Here is a 21,087-nt window from a genome sequence, read left to right on the forward strand (position 1 = left end):
TGGGTAGTATTGTGATGTTGTCTTTCTTTGGAAATGACTACCAGACATCGAGTGAAAAGCTTTCATGAGTTGGAGGTACAGTAGGTTGGAGCGCTGCTATATAATATAATATTACAGTTAGATACAGACACGTAAAAGAAAATTAACCAAACTTGGTCACTCAGGGGCAATGCAACAACCTGTAAACAACACTGACATCGCATCAGCTGCGATGTATGGAAGCTCATTTCTGCCATTGTAATGAACAAAACATCCCAGTCTTAATAATGTGAAACTTAATCAAAATAATAAGAAGCTTTTTAAAGATAATGACTATCTCAAAATAAAGAGATAATATTTCAAAATTAGTTTCTAGAATAAGCAAATCAAAATGTTGTCTTGCTTTCTCATAAAACGACATAGCATCTCACAATAATAACTTGGTATCCTATAAATAATGACTTAATATATCAAAAATAGTGCTTTATCAAGATAATGAGAAGCTTTCTTAGAAGTATGAGTTAAGTCATTTTCAGAAAGTTTGTCATTTCAAGATACTAACTCATTATTTTAATAAAGTTTCTCATTATTTTGAGATACTTAGTCATTGTAATGATGACTCAGGATCTTTTTCCATCACATGGTAGAACTAGGCGTCCATAGCTAAGTTATAGCAAACATATTACTGACACACCCAGCAGTTACAAAGCAACACTTCCCATGTGGAGTTGTGTTTTGACCAGTCAGTGAGTTCAGGCTCCGGTGTCCACTCTTTTCTCTCTCTTTTAGCTCTGTTTTTGGTCTCAACTCCTTAGAGCAGGGGTCCGTTAGCTCAAAGAGAGCTAGAGTAGGAAACCCCTCCCCCTATATTGTATAAAACTCAGTTGTACCTGAGATAACAAAGTTTTCATGTCTTCTCTAATTTGCATTTACCTGTAGCTGCTAACTCAACAGCAGTTGTAGCATGGCTAGGTGCGTTAGCTTACTTGCACCGCTTGTTTCTGAGGTGGACGTTGTGTCAGAGTCCGTTGCTTGAAGAGGCACAAAACAATTCATAATAGCCCTCAAGAATGTCCGTACACGTGACATAAAACAGTTAATTAGCCAATATGTAAAAAGGGGGCCTCACAGTCATTTAGCATTTAGCATTTAGCTAGCTCACATGATATGGACTCATGACTAACAGTCTATTATTAATATTGTGTACTGTTAATTCAACGGGTTTCATTAATAGGCCAGTTTTTCTTTTCTAATAATATGTTGGAGCATGTTAATGTTAATTTTCAGACACATTTTAATTTCTGTTAGAAATTTTTAAAAAAAATTTAAATTGGTACTCAAATTTTAGAAGTAATTTGGCGGCCCCTGTGCAGGTCCACTCTGTGGACCCCCAGTTGAAGACCCAGGCCTTCGAGACATACCTTGTTCTTTAGCTGCTTAATGCTCCACTGTGTTCTAGTCTTTTACTGGTAGCAGGTAGCATACAGCAGGTTTTTGGAAGTTCTCTGAAAACAGTGGCATGCTGCGGCTGAAACCAACACCTTGAGACCTGTGAGACTGGAACCAAACCAGTAAAGCTGTGGGTTAGATGGCTAAACAATCAGCTAAAACTCACTACAAAGTGCATGATGTCAGCAATGTCAGCAATCAACACATGCTCCGTCACAGACTGTTGCCAGTGTAGACAGGTGTTTTCTATTGACCTGGCTGATTAAACCTCAGGTTGACAGTGGGTGAAGCTGTACTGGAAAATAAGAATTGTCTTTTTTCACTGGAGATATTTTGACACTTCGAAGAAATATAAAATAAGTGATGGATGAATTCCATTTAGCTACTTTAGTTTTAGGGGCCTGGTGTTGTTTGTGCAGGCTCACTGTCAGAACAGGACAGAGCCATTATTAATGTTGTTAGTAACACCTGTGCTTTTCCTACTATTAGAAAAAATACCCATGTTGAAAGTGTAATTTGTCCTGCTCAACAAAGCTAAATTGAGAGTTTGGGAGATGTTAGTCAACCAAAAGAGATCTAATCAGCCGGTCAATTAAAATCGCTTGTGCAGGTCTACCATGGTTGTGCGGTGCATGGCCTTTTAAAGCACTAGAGATTAAATATGGTTTGATATCTCAGAGAAGTCAATAAATAAATACCATAAAACCTCAATTAATAGCCCAGGCTATTATTTGCTTAAATCACTGAAATCCACAGGCCTGTATTTGGGACAGTCCTTTAATTCCTTTCACACAAAACTTGCTCAGCAAAGATCAGGAGATATAATCAAATTGTTTATTTAAACCAGTTTGAATATTACTTGGAATATGAATTACTTACAGGGTAATTGAGGATTGGATACATAATTTTAGGTAGCTAACAACCCAGTTTTATACATTTGAAGAACTTCTATAAAATACTTATAAAATATATAAAAAAAATAGATTAAATTAAATAAAAAAAAAAAAAAAAAATACTTCTGCTTGGCAACCAGATCAGGTGTCTCATTGAGACAGGCCTGAATCTGTCTGGCTTTTAATTGCAGTTTTACGGTAAATAAATGAGCTTCAGGCTACCAGTGGATCTTGTGATGAGAAGGTTTAGTCAGCTGCATCCACCGTTAGGAACCATAGCCTATTTTGGGCTCATTTACTGGCTTGAACTTGTTAAGTTGTACATGAGCTGAAAAGTCAGTGTGTATCTTACCCTGTTAAAGTACACAAAATAACCCTATCTTATATCAGAGCTGTACAAATATTGAATCTCTGTGGGATAAAAAGGTTAAATGGATTTGTCTCCAGCTGTGGAGTGTCCTGTTTTGACCACTAGGGAGCAGCGTTGTCAAGAGAAAAGTGAAGTTCATCCCAGGAGGAAATGCTTGGTTTTAATTTATCACTTAAGTCATGCTTGAAGCAATTCCCTGTCAGTCTGCAATTAGAGAATAAATACCACCCCACCATAATAACACTGCCTCTGATTATTGCCTATATTTATTATATATATTCAGAAAAATGTAGAACTCATGAGTTATCACTCTGAAAAAAGGAAAAGTAAAGGAGAAGAAAAATGACAGAGGGTTTCCTAAGCATGCAGAATATATTTGTCTTTAGTATCTTTGAAATATTATATCAGTGTGGACGTTTAATACAGGATGCACAAAGCCATTTTAAGAAGAAACTGAAAAGCATTTCCCTTAAAAAAAACAATTTATTGCTAAGGCCCTCTAGTGGCCTCACTGAGGTGGACTATAATTCAGACAACCATCTGACTAGACATTTCAAACTGCATGACGGTGGACCTGGTTTAAAGTGACTGGGTGACCTCCAGATCAGTTTTCACCTCGTCGTACTCATAAACCATGTTAACAAACTCTGCTCAGACTAAAATAAGCTGACCAGAACAAAATGAACACCAAGGTCATGTTATAGTTTATGGTCTTTGCAGTGCCTCTGTGTACAGTATGGATACTTTATGATCAGTTTGTCTTCAGTAAATTTTACTAATAGGTTTTTACACTAATATATATGTTAATGGGTCTACGGATGTGTTCAGGGAGAAATAATAAATGTTTTCCTTCACCAACTATACTGTTCATACTTTTAAAATAAAATTTGTACTGTATTTGTCATTAATGAGGTCCCCTAGTGGCCTGTATTATGCTTTGCAGGCATTCTGACAACAGTCTGACCAGACATTTGAAGGTCCGTCAGTCATAACTCCATGTCCTCATAAACCACATTAACAAACTTCTCAGACAAAGAAAGGCTGACACAGGACACAAAGAACACAAACATGTAATAGATTATCTTTGATTTTTAATTGGACATTATTTACAGGATATACATAGTGTTTCATTGAAACAAGAGTGTAACACTGGTGGGCAAAGCCCTCTTTGCTCCTGAGGTCAAGAGATGGCTGACGTACTCTCCAACCAAGATGTGCATAAAGAACATTTCGCTGATTCTGGTTTGTGTTCAGGGGCCAAAAGGGAAACAATACTGCTGCCGCTGGTATCAGTGGCTTCCACACGTAACACAGTTTTCACAGAATCAACACAGTAGGATAATTCAGTCAGTCTTAACAGAGATGAACAGTTAAAGCTCCTGCGTACTGGAGCCAATTCAATATCACAAATTCACCAGCTTGGGGTTTTTCGCTTTTGTTTTACAGCTCCAATGCATTATTGTAAAAAAAAAAAAAGGAAGTTCAAATAAAACAAAGCGTATATACAGTTGAACTCAATAGATATATATACATATATATATACATACAATATTATATAAATATAGTAAAATAGATTAAATTACATTGATTTCACGGTCTTCCATAAATAGATGTTGGACAATAACAGTATGGTGACGTGTTAAGTTAGTGTTGGAAGCACAGTGCACCGTCAGATGACAGGTTCACGACTCAACCGGAAAGAAGTCCGTGTCAAGCTATCAAGTTCTTCATTGTGAAACATTTCCAAAGCAGAAAACTGCGCAACCGTACGCAAAAACACTCAAATAATGTGACAGATTCTCTCCTTAGCTTTGTTGTTGTTTGGTTGTCGGTGTTCAAGAGCACACCTGACTTCTAGTTTTTAGTTGTTTTTTTTTTTTGCAAGTTTAACAGGTACATTACAACCACAGCATGTGGTCAGATTCAAAGTATTCTCCCATAAAGAAAAACATTTTAAGTTTCTCCCTCCCCTGAATGGGGAGGTGGAGCTGGAGTCTGGGTGGGCTCCAGCTCCTAAAGCAGTAGTGTCGTCGCTGCACACGCTATTCCAACAAGATCTTCAGCAGGTTATAAAGAGTAAATACAGTTTCAAGAGGGGTCTCTTGAGAATACTCTGCAGCTCCCAGTGTTGGGTTTGAAAAGGCAGGTTCTGTTGATTTATATTGTTTTACAAGGAAAGCTGACACTATAAGCAAGGTCACATAGCCTTGGTACGAATACTGAAAAGGCGGTGTAGTAGGCCTCGCCTGTGAAAACTTACATCTGTTTTTTTTTTCCACAAGTGTGCTGAACAGTAAGTGCTTTTCAATATACAAAGATGCTTTACAAATACATTTTTGGCAAAGTAAAAAAGGAAAAAAAAAATCAACAACAACAAATGTTGGAAGGAACTTCATCGTCCTTGAGGAGGATGAACTTTCAAGTCTGTTACCTCTCCTCAATGTTTGGGAGATTCGCGTACGTTACTCAGCAGGATTTGTTGTCGCCGAGCTCTAAGATCACAGCCACACTCACGCACACATGACACTGTACCTGAGTGTAAGCTGCATTTTGAACTCTACCACTATGTCATCTCTGATTTGAGGCACCTTCAAATATTTGTTTTCAACTGTACCGTAACTACAAAAGAACGATAAAAATAAAAAAACGAGCAAAAAATGACAATGAAAAAAAGTTACAATAAAAAGAGGAAAAACAAGTAAAACACCATCTTTGTGGCCTATAACAGCGTACTGTACAATGTTCGATACATTCTCTTGGAATGGCATGGTTTGTTGCTCAGGAAGTCAAAGCCGAGCATCAAGTGAGTTCTTGTGTTTCTTCTTCTTTTACAATAAGGTTCGATCTTTGTTGGTTGCGCGATCGTAAGCAGTCTAACGCCGAGAGCCTCCTCTCTCCTCGGCAGGCTGCAGCAGCAGAGGCGGAGCTTTAGTGTCCGTCGGGGTGTGTGTCTGGGCTGGCTGAGGTGTTGTGGATCCAGTCCAGGACGATGAGGCTCATGCTGCCGATCATGACCAAGAAGCCTAACAGAAGGAAGGCGGTGGCCTGTAGAGAAGAAACATTTCACATTAGTTAACACGTTCACCCTCACAGACTTTTAGACGGAACTTGACAGTATGTCAGTTCTGCTAACTAGCTTTCTTGCCAAGAGTTTGATGAGGACATCAATGTCATTCTCTTCTCTTTAGGTCCGATATGAGATGTTTAGCTTAGCTTAGCATGAGGAATTTGTACAGATTAAACAAAGCTAAAACATGTTAATCAGCTAGCCTGAGAGATACTAGGTAGATTTTGCCCAACGTTTTCAGTCTGTATGCTAAGCTAACAGGCTGCTAGCTACAGCTTCATGTTAATCAAACAAATATAGAAGAGGTGTCAGTCTCTGATCTAACTCTAACAAAATGTTGCACTATTGCTTCAAAAGTCTAAAAAGCTTAGAAATGGCAGTAGATGTAAGAACTAACTCCTTACCCCGATCTTTTGCATGGACTTCATGGACTCCTTCTTGACCAGTTTAATGTAGAAAGCTGAGGGCAGGATGAAGATGAGCATGGCAGCAGCAGAGGCACCTGCGTGAGGGAAGACATTTGGCATGTCAGTCACATTTTGTATTTGTAGATGCTTTCATAGCATTATCACACACATTAACACCCACCGATGAAGCCAAAGATGTCCCTGATGGTGGGCACAAAGATGACCAGGGCGTTGGTGCCGGCCAGCAGGACCACGGTGATGATGGTGTGGCGGATCCAGCTGAAGTCCTTAGACGCGCACAGGAGCTGGTTGACGGAGGTGCGAATCTACGCAGAGAGAGACAGATGGAGAGGTTATTCTACGTGACCCACTAACACACTGCAGTGATAATAAGATTAGCTGGATCCTTTTGACACTTACAGGGAAAAGCACCACAGGGACGGTGAGGGTGACGGCGGTCAGCACAGCCAGACGGACGATCAGCAGGATCACATCAGCCTTGTAGATCTTGGAGTAGGTGTGCAACAGTTCAGGCTCCACGTGCACTGTGTAAAGAGACAGCAGAGACACTTTAGACCTGAAGCCCATGTCACAAATGCACATTTATAAGGAAATGCATTAGGATCAAGTTAAAAGTTTGCCTTAGTAGAAACGAAACTGGCAAACCCCGACAAACGTCACTGTGATTTCTCAATCTCTACTTGGCCTGGCTCAAACTGTGCACCGCCCCACATCAGGCTCTGTCCTGCCACGATGGTTTTTGAGGAAGTCTTTCTCCCTATCAAGCTCTTGTATAACCAGTTTGATGTTCCAGGAACATCTTTGTACTTTCACTCAGATGTTCCTGCCATGACAAACACGAACATACCATGGCGGTGTGCTGATCAGCTGCGGCAGGTGGGTTTTTTCACACTCTTACGTAACAGGCCTTTAGTCCTGTGCATTTTGCTCCATTGGGGAAACTCACTATTTAACTTGGACCTGGAAGCGTCTTCTCTTAACTTTGTATGATCGATCCCCTCCGACAATGACTATCTAGGACGTCGACCGCTTGTGAACCAACACTGACACCGTTAACTCTTTGTTGCTTTCTAGTCATCTGTCCCTGAAGAGTTTTGGCATGGTTTTGGTGCCATAGTGATGCCAAATTTCAAGTGGATTACGGAATCAACTACATGCCAAAACTGTCCTAGCGTAGCAATAATTAAAAAAAAAAAAAAAAAAATCACACATAAGGGGAAAATATCAAAAGATCAAACTTGCACATATTGTTTTGGGGGGAGGGGTAGGGAGCCCAATGTGCTTCATCTGGCACTGAGGTTATATATTCATGCCTTTAATTTTTCACCTGTCAAAGAGACTCACCGTTGAAGGTCAGATATCCGAAAAGAGCGGCCAGCAGGTACATGATGAACATAGCCAGGAAGGACACATTAGCAACGCCCTGCATCTTTTGGCGGGAGCGGCTGTTTTGGCGGGAGAAGACAGGATGTTTTAGTTTTCATGTAAATGTGAGATAAACTCATGAGGTTCAAACATGATAAGAAAGCAGCTGCGGTTTGTAGTCTGGGTGGTGAAATAAAGGAAGCAGTGTGCACTCACTCTTTAAGCTCCTCATACATGGGCAGGATGGCAGGGTGGCACACGAAGGCAAAGGTCAGGATGGGAACGGCGTAGACCGTCTAAAAAAAAAAAAGACAACAAATTCAACATTTACGCACAAATATTTCACAAGATTTTTGTTTTTCTTCCTAAATCCAATCTTTCAGATGTTTTGTGTCTAAAAGAGATTCACCTGAGAGTTGAAGACAAAGTATTTCGGCGTGCAAGCGTCCTCGCTGTAGTCCACAGCAGTGGTGTTCGGGTGTGACAGGGTGGTGTTCAGCACTTTGCTTATTGTTTCGTTCAGAGTGTTGACGTCCTCAGGGAGAGGGCATGGTATCTGGAACTTCTTGATGATCACCTGGAGGACAAGAAAGCATATTTTAGCCAAAATTAGACGATGTCTTGGGGCTGATATATAGTAGATCTTTAACTGTGTCTAATGTTGTTTGTTGAACAGTTGAACAAGAGCCTGACTGAAACCTCATCACTGTGAGAACAAAAAAACAATATGTGAAACCAGATCTTAACAGATAATGATGTTGCAGCCGTTGTACGTGTTTCCTTAAGCTGAAGTGTTAACTGACTCCAGTATTTCCAAGTAAGTAAATGTGCTTGAGAGGGAGGGGAGCACTGGATTCCATGGAAAAACTGTTTACTTGTGCAACAGGCTGGCTACATGTGCCAAAGACGGTGTGCAGGAAACACTTCTGTGTTTTGTGTGTGTGTGTGTGTGTGTGTGTGTGTGTGTGTGTGTGTGTGTGAGATGAGGAAGCAGGTGGATTTTACTCACCACAATCAGAAAGAAGACCATACAGAGCAGGGACAGCCCACTGGTGTAACCAAGGTAACCTGGGGGGGGGGGGGGGGGGGGGGGGGGCAAAAGAGAAACATGAGCAACTGTTTTTTTTTTTGGTTTTTTTTTACCATTTGTTTCTATTTAAAAGCTGCAGAAAGCTCATGTGCTCTCGTTTTATGACTTCCCTCTGAGTTGTAGACATTGTGAGACTTGATGAAATCTTGCACATATGCAAGTGTGTCATGTGCCCTGACCAACTCTGTGTAGAAATGCATCCGATTTTATAACAAAGACACACACACACTGCTTACTTACCCAAGTTCCTGAGCAGTGACAGGGGCAGGATAATGACAAGCGTCACCAGCAGCACCAGGTAATCACCGTTAGTGTACCATTCTCTAAAACACAAAAGGACAGAACAAGGACATGTTAGTCATACTGTTCAAGTCTTTATTTAGTTTTATCAATATGTAAATGTCATATTAAAGGGGCATTCCACCTTTTTTTGCTTCCTGTTTTTATATAGATTTGATACATTTTACAAAGTTCAGAACAGATGGGCTATTTTCAATGTTTGCAAGCTCTACTGTGTAATGTAAATGATACATCATAAATACTATGACACTTATTCTCCCATGCATTCTCTCCTAATTTTAACATCAGAACAACTTCAAATCTTCAAAGTATCATTTTACCCTGCATAGAAACAAAAATATTATAACTTACTTATTTAATTTTATTCAGGAATGGTTGGCAGTATAAAAGATTAGAAAATAAGTTTTATTTTTGTCATCTTTTTTAAGACACACCAATATTTTTGACATGTATATTTTGTCTTTGTTTCAGGCTTACTTCAGGTTTTACAGTATGTATATATAAGGTAGCTTTGATCACATATGCAGTCATCGTTTTCCGAGCTGAAGCCAGCAGCAACCTAATTAGCACTAAAATCGACTACTCTGTGCAGAAAGCATCGCATTAAATCCACTTCTCTGTCACAGCTCTCTTTTACATCTTCAGGCATGATCAAACCTCTCCAACATCTGCATGTCAGCTGACATAAACCAGCCTGTGCGGGATGACTGCATCGCTCCCAGAAATAGATTTAACAAAGCAGCACTTAGGAGCCCGACCACATCAATTTTTTAAACTTGAAGCGAGGTCGCAGTGAGCTCATGCCGCGCTCCGTCTCCATGCGGCACCGGCTGCATCTTCTAAAAGGGCTCTTTGAAGGGCTGCTTGGATAGACTGAGCACTGTCCGTCCCTTTAAAATGTCCAGACCCCCCCCCCCCTCCACTCTCCCGTCCAACAGAGGGACAAAGACGCTGCTTCCCCTTCTCCACCGCTCAGCACTTCAAAAACAACTGGCAGCCATTTTGCTGGATGTGGCACTTCACCTCGAGTGGCTCTGCCAGGCCTTACTGCTTCTCTAACACCTTATTAGTGTGTGTGCGTTTGGGTATGTGTGTACTAGAACACACCATTTTCCACCAGTATTATATACCAGTAGGGAATTCTGACCCCGGAAGTGCCCCTTTTGGGAAGACTGTATTGACATTTGGTTAATAGTTACGGCAGATAAACTGCTGGTCTGATGGTCAGATCTGAATCTCTACCAAAATCTATAACTGCTGGCTGGAGGCCGATCTGGCCGATCAACTCACCAGTTTTTGGTTCAGAACCTCCATTAGAGGGTCATCAAACTTTATTTTGATTCACACTGGGATTTTTTTGTATTTCTAATGTAAATAAGGTGCCATAGTGTATTGAAAGGTATCAAATAGAGCCTGTTTATCAATTAAGTGCCAGGAGCTGACCCCCCTGACAGAAGTCCAGGCTACGCGCCAAATGTCCTCAAATTCTAGAAGTGCCCCTGTGTTCACCTGACCAGTGTAGAGCTGCTGCGACTGGCCCCTGGCCTCCTGCCATTTTTCAAAAGTAGCCCCCAAGCAAAGCAAGTTGAGTTTCCCTTCCCTAGATGATTTATCTTATCTTATTAGGATGCTGAAAATTAAAGCTACCCCATGGACTTTTTGACCACTAGTAGTGCTGTGGAGCAATGTTTTTATGAGGTGGACCCTGTTATATAAACATAACTTTTGTTTGTTTACAGGAAAACTCAACAGGGTGCCTTTAAAACAGTCAGTTCAGCCACACCACTTTAAACACACTGCTGTTTTCCGCTTTCTAAGACCTGCACATGGTCAAATGTATTTTCTGGGTCTGAAGCTAATAAAATATTTGGTCACTCACCCATTGCTGTTTCCCATAAAAGACTGAATGACGATGGGCAGCTCATATTTGACGATGTAGAGGTAGCTTGACATGGCTGTGAGGACAAAAACAGCAGTTAGTTTATTTCCCTGTAAAATAAGCCAAATCATGCCCATGTGAGGAACTCCATTACAGAAATAGTGATGTCTAATATTTGGCGAGGGGCTGAGTTGCTCCAGCAGATAAAAAAAAGTTCGACACATGCTTGTGGAATGACTCAAGTTTTTACTGGAAGTGACTCTACATTCCAGGAAAGGAAGAAAAAAAAATGTTTCCACTGAGCCAGGATTTCTGTTTTCCTTCATTTTTTTCCAATGCAGTCAGTTTAGACACAGAGGGACAGTGTTGTAGCTCGTGGAATAAACACAGGGTGGATAAATGTGGAAAAGTACTTCAATTATAGTTGTGTAACACTCCTGAAAAGAAACAATTCTTCGCTGTCAAAATGCCACAGTCTCTCACCTCCAATGTTCTGCATGGTGATGGAGCAGGAAGCGGCCAGTTTCCCCGGCATCCCGAAGGCTTTGTAACCCAGCTGCTCGTACACCAGTGCACCTTAGGAGAAGAAATGCACAAAGACAGGAAGATTTAGCATCCAAATAAAACAAAAAACATCAAGAAGCCAGTTTGGGCACATGACTATCTGACAGACTCACCTCCTTCGTTGGCAGTCTTCAGCAGCAAGTGGACAGAATACAAGGAGAAGATGGCGACGGCCACGAGGAGGATCCTGTGAACAGATGAAACGGATCTTTAGCTGAATGTTGACAGAAATTACATGGCAAAACAGCAAAATCGATGACTAACAGCTCCTGGTCGATGTGAAAATGCTTTGCTGTTACATATTTCAATCTTTAGAATGAACACTTGTATTGAACAAGGGGATTTTAAGGCCAATTTGACAATGACATTTAGTTAATGTGAAGGTCAGACACTCCTCTGCTGGAAGTGCAGAAGATGTCCTACACCGATGTCCACTTGTAATGACGCAAATCGGATGTCTTATGGGAGAACCTGTCAGCAGGACAAGATGATTTCATACATTTCTGCTTGTCTTAAGAACTCGAAGTTTGTCAAGATACTGATATTTGTTTCAATTGAAAAAATCCAGTGACATTTTCTGCTTTAAAGAAAGTGTCAGCACTCAGAGAACTGTGACCCTGATGTAACAAAAAAACTGCATTTGCTCACATTTTGTCAGCCTGATCAGCAAAGACCCTGAATGCAGCATCAGTCTACAAGGGCTTTGAGTCACGAGCAGCAGGGCCGCAGAGGACAAAAGGTTTCCCCTGCACGGGATCCTCTTAGCACCCTTGGGATGCTGCAGAGCCAGCAATATGTGCCTGTGTATTAATAGTCCAGGTGAAAATTAATCTCCAGACCATTTGAGAAGCCTGTACAGTGTTTCCTCCTAGCATGTGACCGTCCAGCTGCTTTAAGCCTCTGGCTGGCTGCTCGCCTCCCCGCCTTCATATCTAATCACTTTAAACGCTGCGACTCAACAAATATATGCTTTGGATGACCTTTTATAACAAGTCAGTTTGTTCTGCAGGAGCTTACTTAACTTCAAGTGCTGATGTGAAGAGCACCAGACAGCGTTGCGAAATTCAAACAGACATGCTAACGTCAAATCATAAAGAGGTTCTGGTAACTTCCTGCAGATGCATGGCTCTGACTGGTCAGCAGCGGGCTGACAGTGAGCCACACCGTGCTCCATTCATGATCTCCTGGGAGCGTACGTTGGCTCTCAGTTTATGTAACTCTTTACAGGATTAACGCAGCTAAGCTGCTTCTGCTGCCACTCCCTGTGTTTGTAAACTGACATACAACTGCCATTTAGTGGCACCCAAAGTGATCTAGTCACCCACTGTGAGTATACACATTCATGTTCTGACAGTGTTACAGAAAAAGACACTTGACTGGTTTTTCTTGAGCTGGTTTCTACCTCCTGAGTGTGTCAGCTTGTGTCTCAGAGACTGGAAATAAAAGGCTCAGAGATGTAGACACCGAGACCTGACACACTATTGACAAATGAAGGAATTCTGATGACAACTGACATGAAAGCAGCTTAAAATTCCTCACATAAGCTGCAAAAATGATAACAATTTTTAGGTATTGTGGTCTGAAATTGCTCCGGATGACCAGTAGGGGGAGCTCTCGTGAACACCAACGATTTGTCTCAAGGAGAGCTATAATTTTTTCCCACTAAAATCAGTTTTATCTTCTGCAACCATGATAACAAGTACTTAAACTAGAGTGATGGGCATTTGTAAACTTTCAATACGAGTGTAATCTGCTGCTCAGGGTCGAGTGGCTGCAGAGCAAACACACACCCACACACCCACTGCAGCCAGGGGGGATGCGGAGGCTCAGAACATCATGCCCTGCAACCTTGACACTAAAGACAAAACCACACCTGCTCCTATTTGCCTCAGCTGGATCCAGATCATAAAACAAAACCGTGCCCGCGCTAACTTGTGGTTTCCCTTCCCTGTACACCTCAACCTCAACTGTGTGGTTACCTCAAGTTTCTACCTGTCTTTGATGCCTGCAGTTGTTTTTGTCTTGGTATTACCACCTTTCACCCTCCCTTTCAAAATCAGGACAGTAAGTGATAAAAACTTACACAAACAGGGCAATGCCAGTGTTGGCCATAGCGTAGGACAGACCCAGGATGCCACTGCCCATGATGGCGTTGCCCAGGTTGAAGACGGACATGCCAAAGGAAGCATTGCCCTGGTGCTGTAGGGAAATTAATAATTCACAGTTAGGGAATTCGAAAAACATGACACATGTGATCAAAGATAATAAAAATGCTGAAGGATCAGAAAGGCTCTTACATATTCAGTCTCATACTTCTTCTTGCCCAGGTTGTGTTCAGGGAGGAAGTTTTGACTCTCTGCTTCTATGTCAGAGTATTGGCTTTAAAAGAGAAGAGAGGACTTTAGAGGATGTGTGCACAGGGGGAACAGTTTGTACTTTAAAATATTTTTATTCTAATATAATTTATATATTTTGAAGCCAGTCTCACCCGCCCAGTGGGACCTTCTTGGGACAGTCCTGGTACGTGTACTCGTTGCTGTTGGTGCTGCTGCTGTCGTCCTCAGGAGAGATGTTGAAACGGCTCATCTCAGTTTTGGCAGTAGGCTGTTTCATGCTGTTCATTAAAGAGCAGAAAAAAAACATTTATTTATTTTTGTGCATTTGTAATTTCTGCGTCACGCCAAAGCGCTACTGCATTTTTTTTTTTATTTCCAGTGCGCGTTCACGCTCCCTTGGAATAATCAATATTATAGTGAGCGGGGCGCGCCGCGCAGCTCGTGAATCTCGGATCATGTGACTTTTCTTTAGAGAGAGGGAGGAGGAGGGGAGAAAGGAGGGGGGAGTGACGCACCAGCAGTGGAAAAATACCAGACCGGCATCCGAGTCCACCCGACATCACCTCAGCCTCGCTGTATAGACGCTGAATGACAAAAAAAAAAAGCCGCAGTACGCGCCGCTGACTTTGCGCACATTTCCCTCCGAAATCATTTGAAAAGTGTAATGTCAACAGGGTGTGTCCGCGTCTTTATCCTCACCCAGAGCAGCCTTTAATCATTATTGCATCAGACAGAGATGCCAATAAGGCAAAACGTGGAGATTATAAATCTGACATTCTGATTTAAAATCATATTTTTATCCTGACTAACTGTTGCGCACATGGAGACCCACACAGAGCGCAAAAGGCGTCACCCCAGATCTTTTTAATTACATTATTTCCTTCGCCGGCTCTGATGGAAACAATGGCACGTGTTGTGCCTTTATGGGCAGATATGGCTCTCCATCTGGCGCAGAGGCTCGCGCTCTGATTCACACTCGCTTTCTAAGTAAAGACTTCTTCAGATTAAACACAGAGGAAAATTGACAGTATTTCCTTTTCAACCTGCCTGTGTTTTTGTACCTGTGTGGCCGTGACAGCCGTGTGCCACCCCCAGACACTAGTCCAGCACTGCAGCATCACTGTCACACTGCTTCATTATTTATTTATTTGGAACCAGGGCTGACCTGGTAAGAAATAACGCCTCGGGCCTCTCAGAAAGGACAGTTTTGGCTCTTTAGAAAGAGATCCACACAGCTAATATGACAGGAAATAGTTTTAATAGTGACTAATTAGCCCAAAAGAGATGGCAGCGCATCTGATTTTAATTATATAATATTTAAAATGCGTATAAAAAGACATAAATAGAGGTAGGCTATTTAAAAAGCAAACCAAAAGGTGTGCCAAACAAAAGATTACAATCATCTTTCAAACAATGAGACGCCAACATCCGGTAATTCTCTGACAGACGGTCGGTAAATGATGAAATGCCGGCATTCTTACCTTGTGAAGATGTGGCAGGATGCCTGTAAAATCCGTTCAGTAAAAACAAAATAGAAGCAGCAAATGTCCGGACGATTTCTTCACCAAATTCGACTGATCCTTGAGTGTATTTAGACTGAATATAAATAAATTGGAAAATGAATGGACAGGCCGATTACAGACAAAGTCTGAGTCAAAATACCAGCTTAACCAGTTCAAGTCAAGAGATAATAAAAGACACTCAGAATAAAACCGTGACGCGTAAAATCACAAGAATTTTAGATTTACTTCTAATTCAAGAAAATTCCCAGAGATGCGATGCGCTCGGAGAGAAAACCCTGTTCTGCTGGAGGAGGGGTGGGGACTCACCCTTTTATAAAGATGAGCATTGCATCAGCCCGGACCTACGGGAAGGAAGGAGGGGGGTGAGACAGAGAGAGTAGCAGGAAGAACGGGGAGGAGCGTTTGGATGGAGGAGGTGGAGACTTTTTACGCACAGGCCGTGACGTGTTTTTGTATACAAACAGAGCAATGACCTAGAGACTCTCCCCTGGAAAACCACAGGAATCCTCTAGTACAACTTACAATAGATAGTTATCAAAGAATGTCGGTTATATACTACAATAGCACTATTAAAATGTCCTTCAGTATTGTGTAATGTTCCATAGACTCCTGGGATCACTATGAGATCATACAAGGTCACCTAATGATAATTAAAGGACACACTGTAACCCTGTCACATGAGCTCACCCTTTCATTAACACCACCTGCCATGCTCCTTTGTCCATGTTCATTTCTATTGTTTTTAACTGGATGTTTTGTAACACTAATAATTATTTAAAGAGATTTCAATGACTGGAAACTGCAGACGTGATTGAGAATCACTATGTATGACGTATAACAGGACACTGCTGTGTTTTATAATACAGAATGAGGTGAGCCCTCCGCCGCTGGACAACCTCTGTGGACTAAATGAAGGTGAAGAGGACTCACAGGGTTCTGCTGTCCCTCCACATCAGGCTGTGACCGGAGCTTCAAAGCAGACCTCCCTGTCTGAAGGAGATTACGCACAAACACTGTCATGTGATGGCGGCCATCCTGATCCTTATTCATGCTGGTCAGGTGTGTATGTGTGTGTGTGTGTGTGTGTGTGTGTGGGAGAGACGGGGGGGAGTGAAGTCTTCCGCTACTCTGGTTTCCAGTTTAATATTAGTAGTGGGATGACTAAGAGCTGTACAGTGCGTTCACAGTCAGTGTGAACTTTGACTCCTCAGATATGACAAATATAACACCACCGACTGATGCAATCACTGCTAATACTACATCTTACTACTGATAAGGGGATTTATTCTGAGTCTGAGAGATACAACACTGCAGCTCTCCTCACCAGACTACCACTACTACTATACTTGTACTGCTGCAGCTGCTGCTACAACCACCAGACTGCCACATAGTTCTGCCAAAACAGACTACTTTTACTAATACTAACCACTACACCTACTCAGTTAGTAGTGGCACGTGTAAAGACAGCAGTAGCAGCACAAGTAACAGAAGTAGAGTGAGTAAAGGTAGCAGTAGTACAAGTACTTGAAGTACCACATGTAGCATTGCAAGTAGTAGGTCAAAGAAGTAGTATGAGTAAAGGGAGTAGTAGAGGTGCAAATACTAGAGGTAGTAGTAAGTAGTACAAGCACCAGCAGTACTACATGCAGTACTACTTGTATTACTGTTACTACTACAACTACTAGTAATACTTGTACAAGTACTACTTCTGCTTGCATTGCTACACGCAGTACCTCTAGTAATGTACTACTTCTGATACATGTACTAGGCCTACTGCTAGTACCTTTCCTCATACTAATTTAGTACTTGTATGTCTACTACTTGCTCTAATAGCACTTCTGGTACTTGCACTACTGCTAGCCTATAGCCTATAGCCTACTGCTATTACTTTCACTACTACATGCGGTACTTGCAGTACTTGTACTACTACTTCTAGTACTTGTACTACTACTACTTTCTTTACTCATACTACTGATACTTGTATTACTGCTACTACTTCTACTCCCTTTACTCATAACCGCTTCATCCTCTTGAGGGTCGCGGGGGGCTGGAGCCTATCCCAGCTGACATCGGGCGAGAGGCAGGGTACACCCTGGACAGGTCGCCAGACTATCGCAGGGCTGACACATAGAGACAAACAACCATTCACACTCACATTCACACCTACGGACAATTTAGAGTTATCAATTAACCTAGTCCCCAATCTGCATGTCTTTGGACTGTGGGAGGAAGCCGGAGTGGCCGGAGAGAACCCACGCTGACACGGGGCCGGAGAGAACCCACGCTGACACGGGGAGAACATGCAAACTTCGCACAGAAGGGCTCCCACGCCCGGGATCGAACCGGCAACCCTCTTGCTGTGAGGCGAGAGTGCTAACCACCACACCACCGTGCCGCCCTCCTACATATAATACTTGTAGTAATTTGCTACTTCTAGTACTTGTACTACTACTTTCTTTACTCATACTACTTCTAATACTTGTACCACTACTACTTCTACTGGTACTGTTACGTGTAGTGGTTATTGTAATTTACTACTTCTTGTACTTGTACTACAACTACAACCTTGACTCATACTACTTCTTGTACCTGTATAATTACTATTTGTATGACTACATGTAGTGTTTCTGGTGCTTGTACTACTCCTACTACCACTAGTGTTTATACTACTACTGCTACTACTACTCCCTTTACTCATACTACTTCTTCAAGTACTTCTATGGTTACTACTTGCACTGCTATATGTAGTACTTCAAGAACTTGTAGTACTGCTGCTTCTACTTCACTTATAATTATAGTACCTCTAGTAATTTACTACTTCTAGTACTTGTACTGCAACTATAACCTTTATTCATATTACTGCTAGTACTTGCACAACCACTATGTGCACTACTACATGTAGTGCTTCCGGTGCTTGTACTACTACTACAGCCACAACTGCTACTTCTACTCCCTTATTTATACTACTTCCAATGACTACTACTTGCACTTCTGCATGTAGTACCTCAAGTACTTGTACCACTACATGTATTACTTCCTGTACTTGTACTACTGCTACCTTTGTTCACACTACCTCTGGTACTTGTACTACTACCTTTTCACTTTGTAGTACATGTACTTGTCAGAGTCAGAGGTCAGATACAGAGTTGAGTACGAAACACTTCAGTTGGGTGTTGGATCAAACCTGACTCCAGTCACTGACTGACCTCAAATGAAGAGTTAAAGCTGTTGCATATTAAAGAATGACACACAGTCAAGCGTGTGAAGTCAGTGATCCGAGTCTGTCTCAGCTGGAGGTGAACAGCTGGCAGCTGACAGTGAAAAGATCATTCTTCTCTGACACATTACACAGCATCATTACATCTTTACATGCTGAACTGCTGCACAAAATGTCCACGGTCTCGCCGCCATTCAGGCTCTGTGATCTTGTGACACGAGTTCAAATTACACACCGCAAAGAGGGAACAGTTCTCTTCCATGATGAGGCAAGTTTTGGATATAAACAAAGGTACACTGTTGGCTTACAGAAAATTCATATTTTTTTTGTAAAGGCAAACTATTTCCTTTTCATTTTTCCTCGAGGAATATGCAAAACTAAACCAGAACAGCTGGTTCTGCTTGTTGGTGGAGAGTAAACAACGTCACTCTAATGTAGCGACTTCATTTGCTGTGCACAGAGCTCACTTGCATTAAATAGTTTGCTCTAACTAGGGAACATTTTAGTCATCTAAAAATAATATTAATAATAATATTAATTTAAAAATCCTTTTGGTTATAATACAGGTCATTCAGTTGGTGCAGTGCCCAGATGAAGGAATGAGATACACTTTTAATGTTCTCAGCGTTACCAAAAAAAGAAATGCTAAATATTTAAACTCACGTACAACTCTTCACATTCACACACAATGTCCAGGTAAATGCAGGTATCACTGACTCATGGCACATGACCTGTAACCGTATACGGTAAGAAGAGACGACGAACACAACACAAACACAAAAAGACAGACGCAGATATCAAAACTTGGCAAACAGAAATGAATAATTCAACACATTCATGAGTGAAAGGACACTTGTGTTGATTCTCTCACTCACTGTTCCTCATAAGCTCTCTGTCGCACGCACACAAACACACGCTTTGTGCATTCCTCTGCCCTCAGTCACACATGAGTACGTTTGTGTGTGGCTCTCTGTGTACGAGCCTTTGTTTGGGGCTTTAGCTCGACCCAGCACATCTAAGACGGATCAGGAAACTGGAGCGGGGGCAAGGGGTGCGGAAGGGGACGCAGTCAGAACACCGGTGCCCTGTTACCCCCATCCACACACATATACACAGGCAGAGGTAGATTTGGGTATCAAGTAATTTCAAGTCAAAAGGCTCCATGCCCAGGTGAAGTCACGAGTCAAGTTGCAAATCAAGTTGTCAAGTTGAGTTTAAAGTCAGTAAATTTTTGATTTACATCTGACTTGAGTCCACACCTCTGACTGCATGTATACACAACATTTAATCTGATGTGGTCCAGTGAAAGGTGCAGGATCAGACAGGTGAAAGTGGGCGGGGTCACAAAGGTTGTCAAGGGTGCGTTCAAATACGGAAAAAGTGAATGGAGGGCAAAACAAGCTGGCTAACACCAAAACTACTCCTCCCATCAGTGCAACTGTACTCCCAGTCCTTTTAGCACTTCTATTGCTACAACGTTGCTGTTTCTATTGGACCGCTCCCCCCTACTAATACTTACTACAACTTCAATTGCTGCTGCAGTTGCTACATATAGTGCAGACTTTGTCATGTGGCACCCCACAAGTACATCGAGAGCCGATTCTGAGAAGTTTAAGAAACAAGGCTCTCACTGTAACACCGTCTGCACTGCAGCAAAAATGAGCTGCCTCTGTCTGCGAGGCCACAACAATAGCACTCACTAAACTCGTATGGGTGTGTGCATGTGTGTGTTTGTGTGTGTGTTTAGGCTTGGCTCCAAACAAATGTGAGTGGAATTTGTCTGCACACACCCTTGCAGAAAATGATGGTGAGTGTCAATGCTTTGGCCATTTTCTCAGGTGTTTTTCTTTCAGTTGAGGCAAAATAAGACACATCCTGTTTCTGTAAAAAGAGACACCACAGAGGTTTCTCGAGAATGAGGACGTTAAAAACACGGAAATTAAAGCCTAGACCACAGGTACATGTGTGTTTGTGAGAAAAGGAGTTTTCCCTGTTAGTTCTTTTCCATCACAAACACTGCTTTAAAGAGATCTCCATCTAAATGAAAACGCTAAAACACAATTGAAGCACTGTCAAGAGCATGTCAGACTCACCCAGTCTGCTAAACAGTACTGTGTGCATGCAACTTTTTAGCCAACATAGACAGACAATCTCATTACAGCTGCCTGCCCTTCAATGTGCAGTCAAAACAGCTCACTTAAAGACAACAGTCATACCCTTGACATACAGAAGTTTTCTCATAATTTTCGTCAACAACCACTTTGTACTTAAAGTTGTCCCACCAACTTGAGGTCTGACTGGATCTCTGATCTGGATCTGGGTGGCATGGGAGTTTTGGATTATGCAGCAGTGACCTCTGTAGTGCACTCTGACATCTCTGTTCCTCATTATAGCGGAAGAGTAGGGCTGGGTATCATTTAAAAGATTACGATACCAGCATCAATACTACTACCCTTGAAGTTACACTGATACCAATAGAATACTTGTAGTGTAGCCACACTTTTAAAGTATTTTGAACTGTTTTCTAGACTTTGTGATGGTTAAACTCTGGTGTCTGCACCCAAATATCCAATCTGAAAATACAAGTCTGCCGGCCCTTACAGAAGAAATGAGAACGTCACCTCTTC

At 41.8% G+C, this 21,087-nt stretch overlaps 1 protein-coding gene across 1 annotated transcript; it reads right to left on the bottom strand.

The window, feature by feature from the left end:
* Window positions 1-3,765: 3,765 nt before the first annotated feature.
* On the bottom strand, window positions 3,766-15,541 carry slc38a2 (solute carrier family 38 member 2). The gene is made up of 16 exons (XM_049567160.1): window positions 15,202-15,541; window positions 13,873-13,998; window positions 13,682-13,763; window positions 13,468-13,583; window positions 11,498-11,571; window positions 11,304-11,396; window positions 10,821-10,896; window positions 8,882-8,964; window positions 8,561-8,619; window positions 7,961-8,128; window positions 7,768-7,847; window positions 7,531-7,631; window positions 6,586-6,710; window positions 6,347-6,491; window positions 6,163-6,260; window positions 3,766-5,736 (listed from the first exon to the last, which is right to left on the bottom strand). The coding sequence occupies exons 2-16, from the start codon at window positions 13,995-13,997 to the stop codon at window positions 5,620-5,622; spliced, it is 1,542 nt and encodes a 513-aa protein (XP_049423117.1). The 5' UTR covers window position 13,998; window positions 15,202-15,541; the 3' UTR covers window positions 3,766-5,619.
* Window positions 15,542-21,087: the final 5,546 nt, after the last annotated feature.

The sequence above is a fragment of the Epinephelus fuscoguttatus genome, linkage group LG22 (genome assembly GCF_011397635.1).
Source record: "Epinephelus fuscoguttatus linkage group LG22, E.fuscoguttatus.final_Chr_v1".
NCBI lineage: Eukaryota > Metazoa > Chordata > Actinopteri > Perciformes > Serranidae > Epinephelus > Epinephelus fuscoguttatus.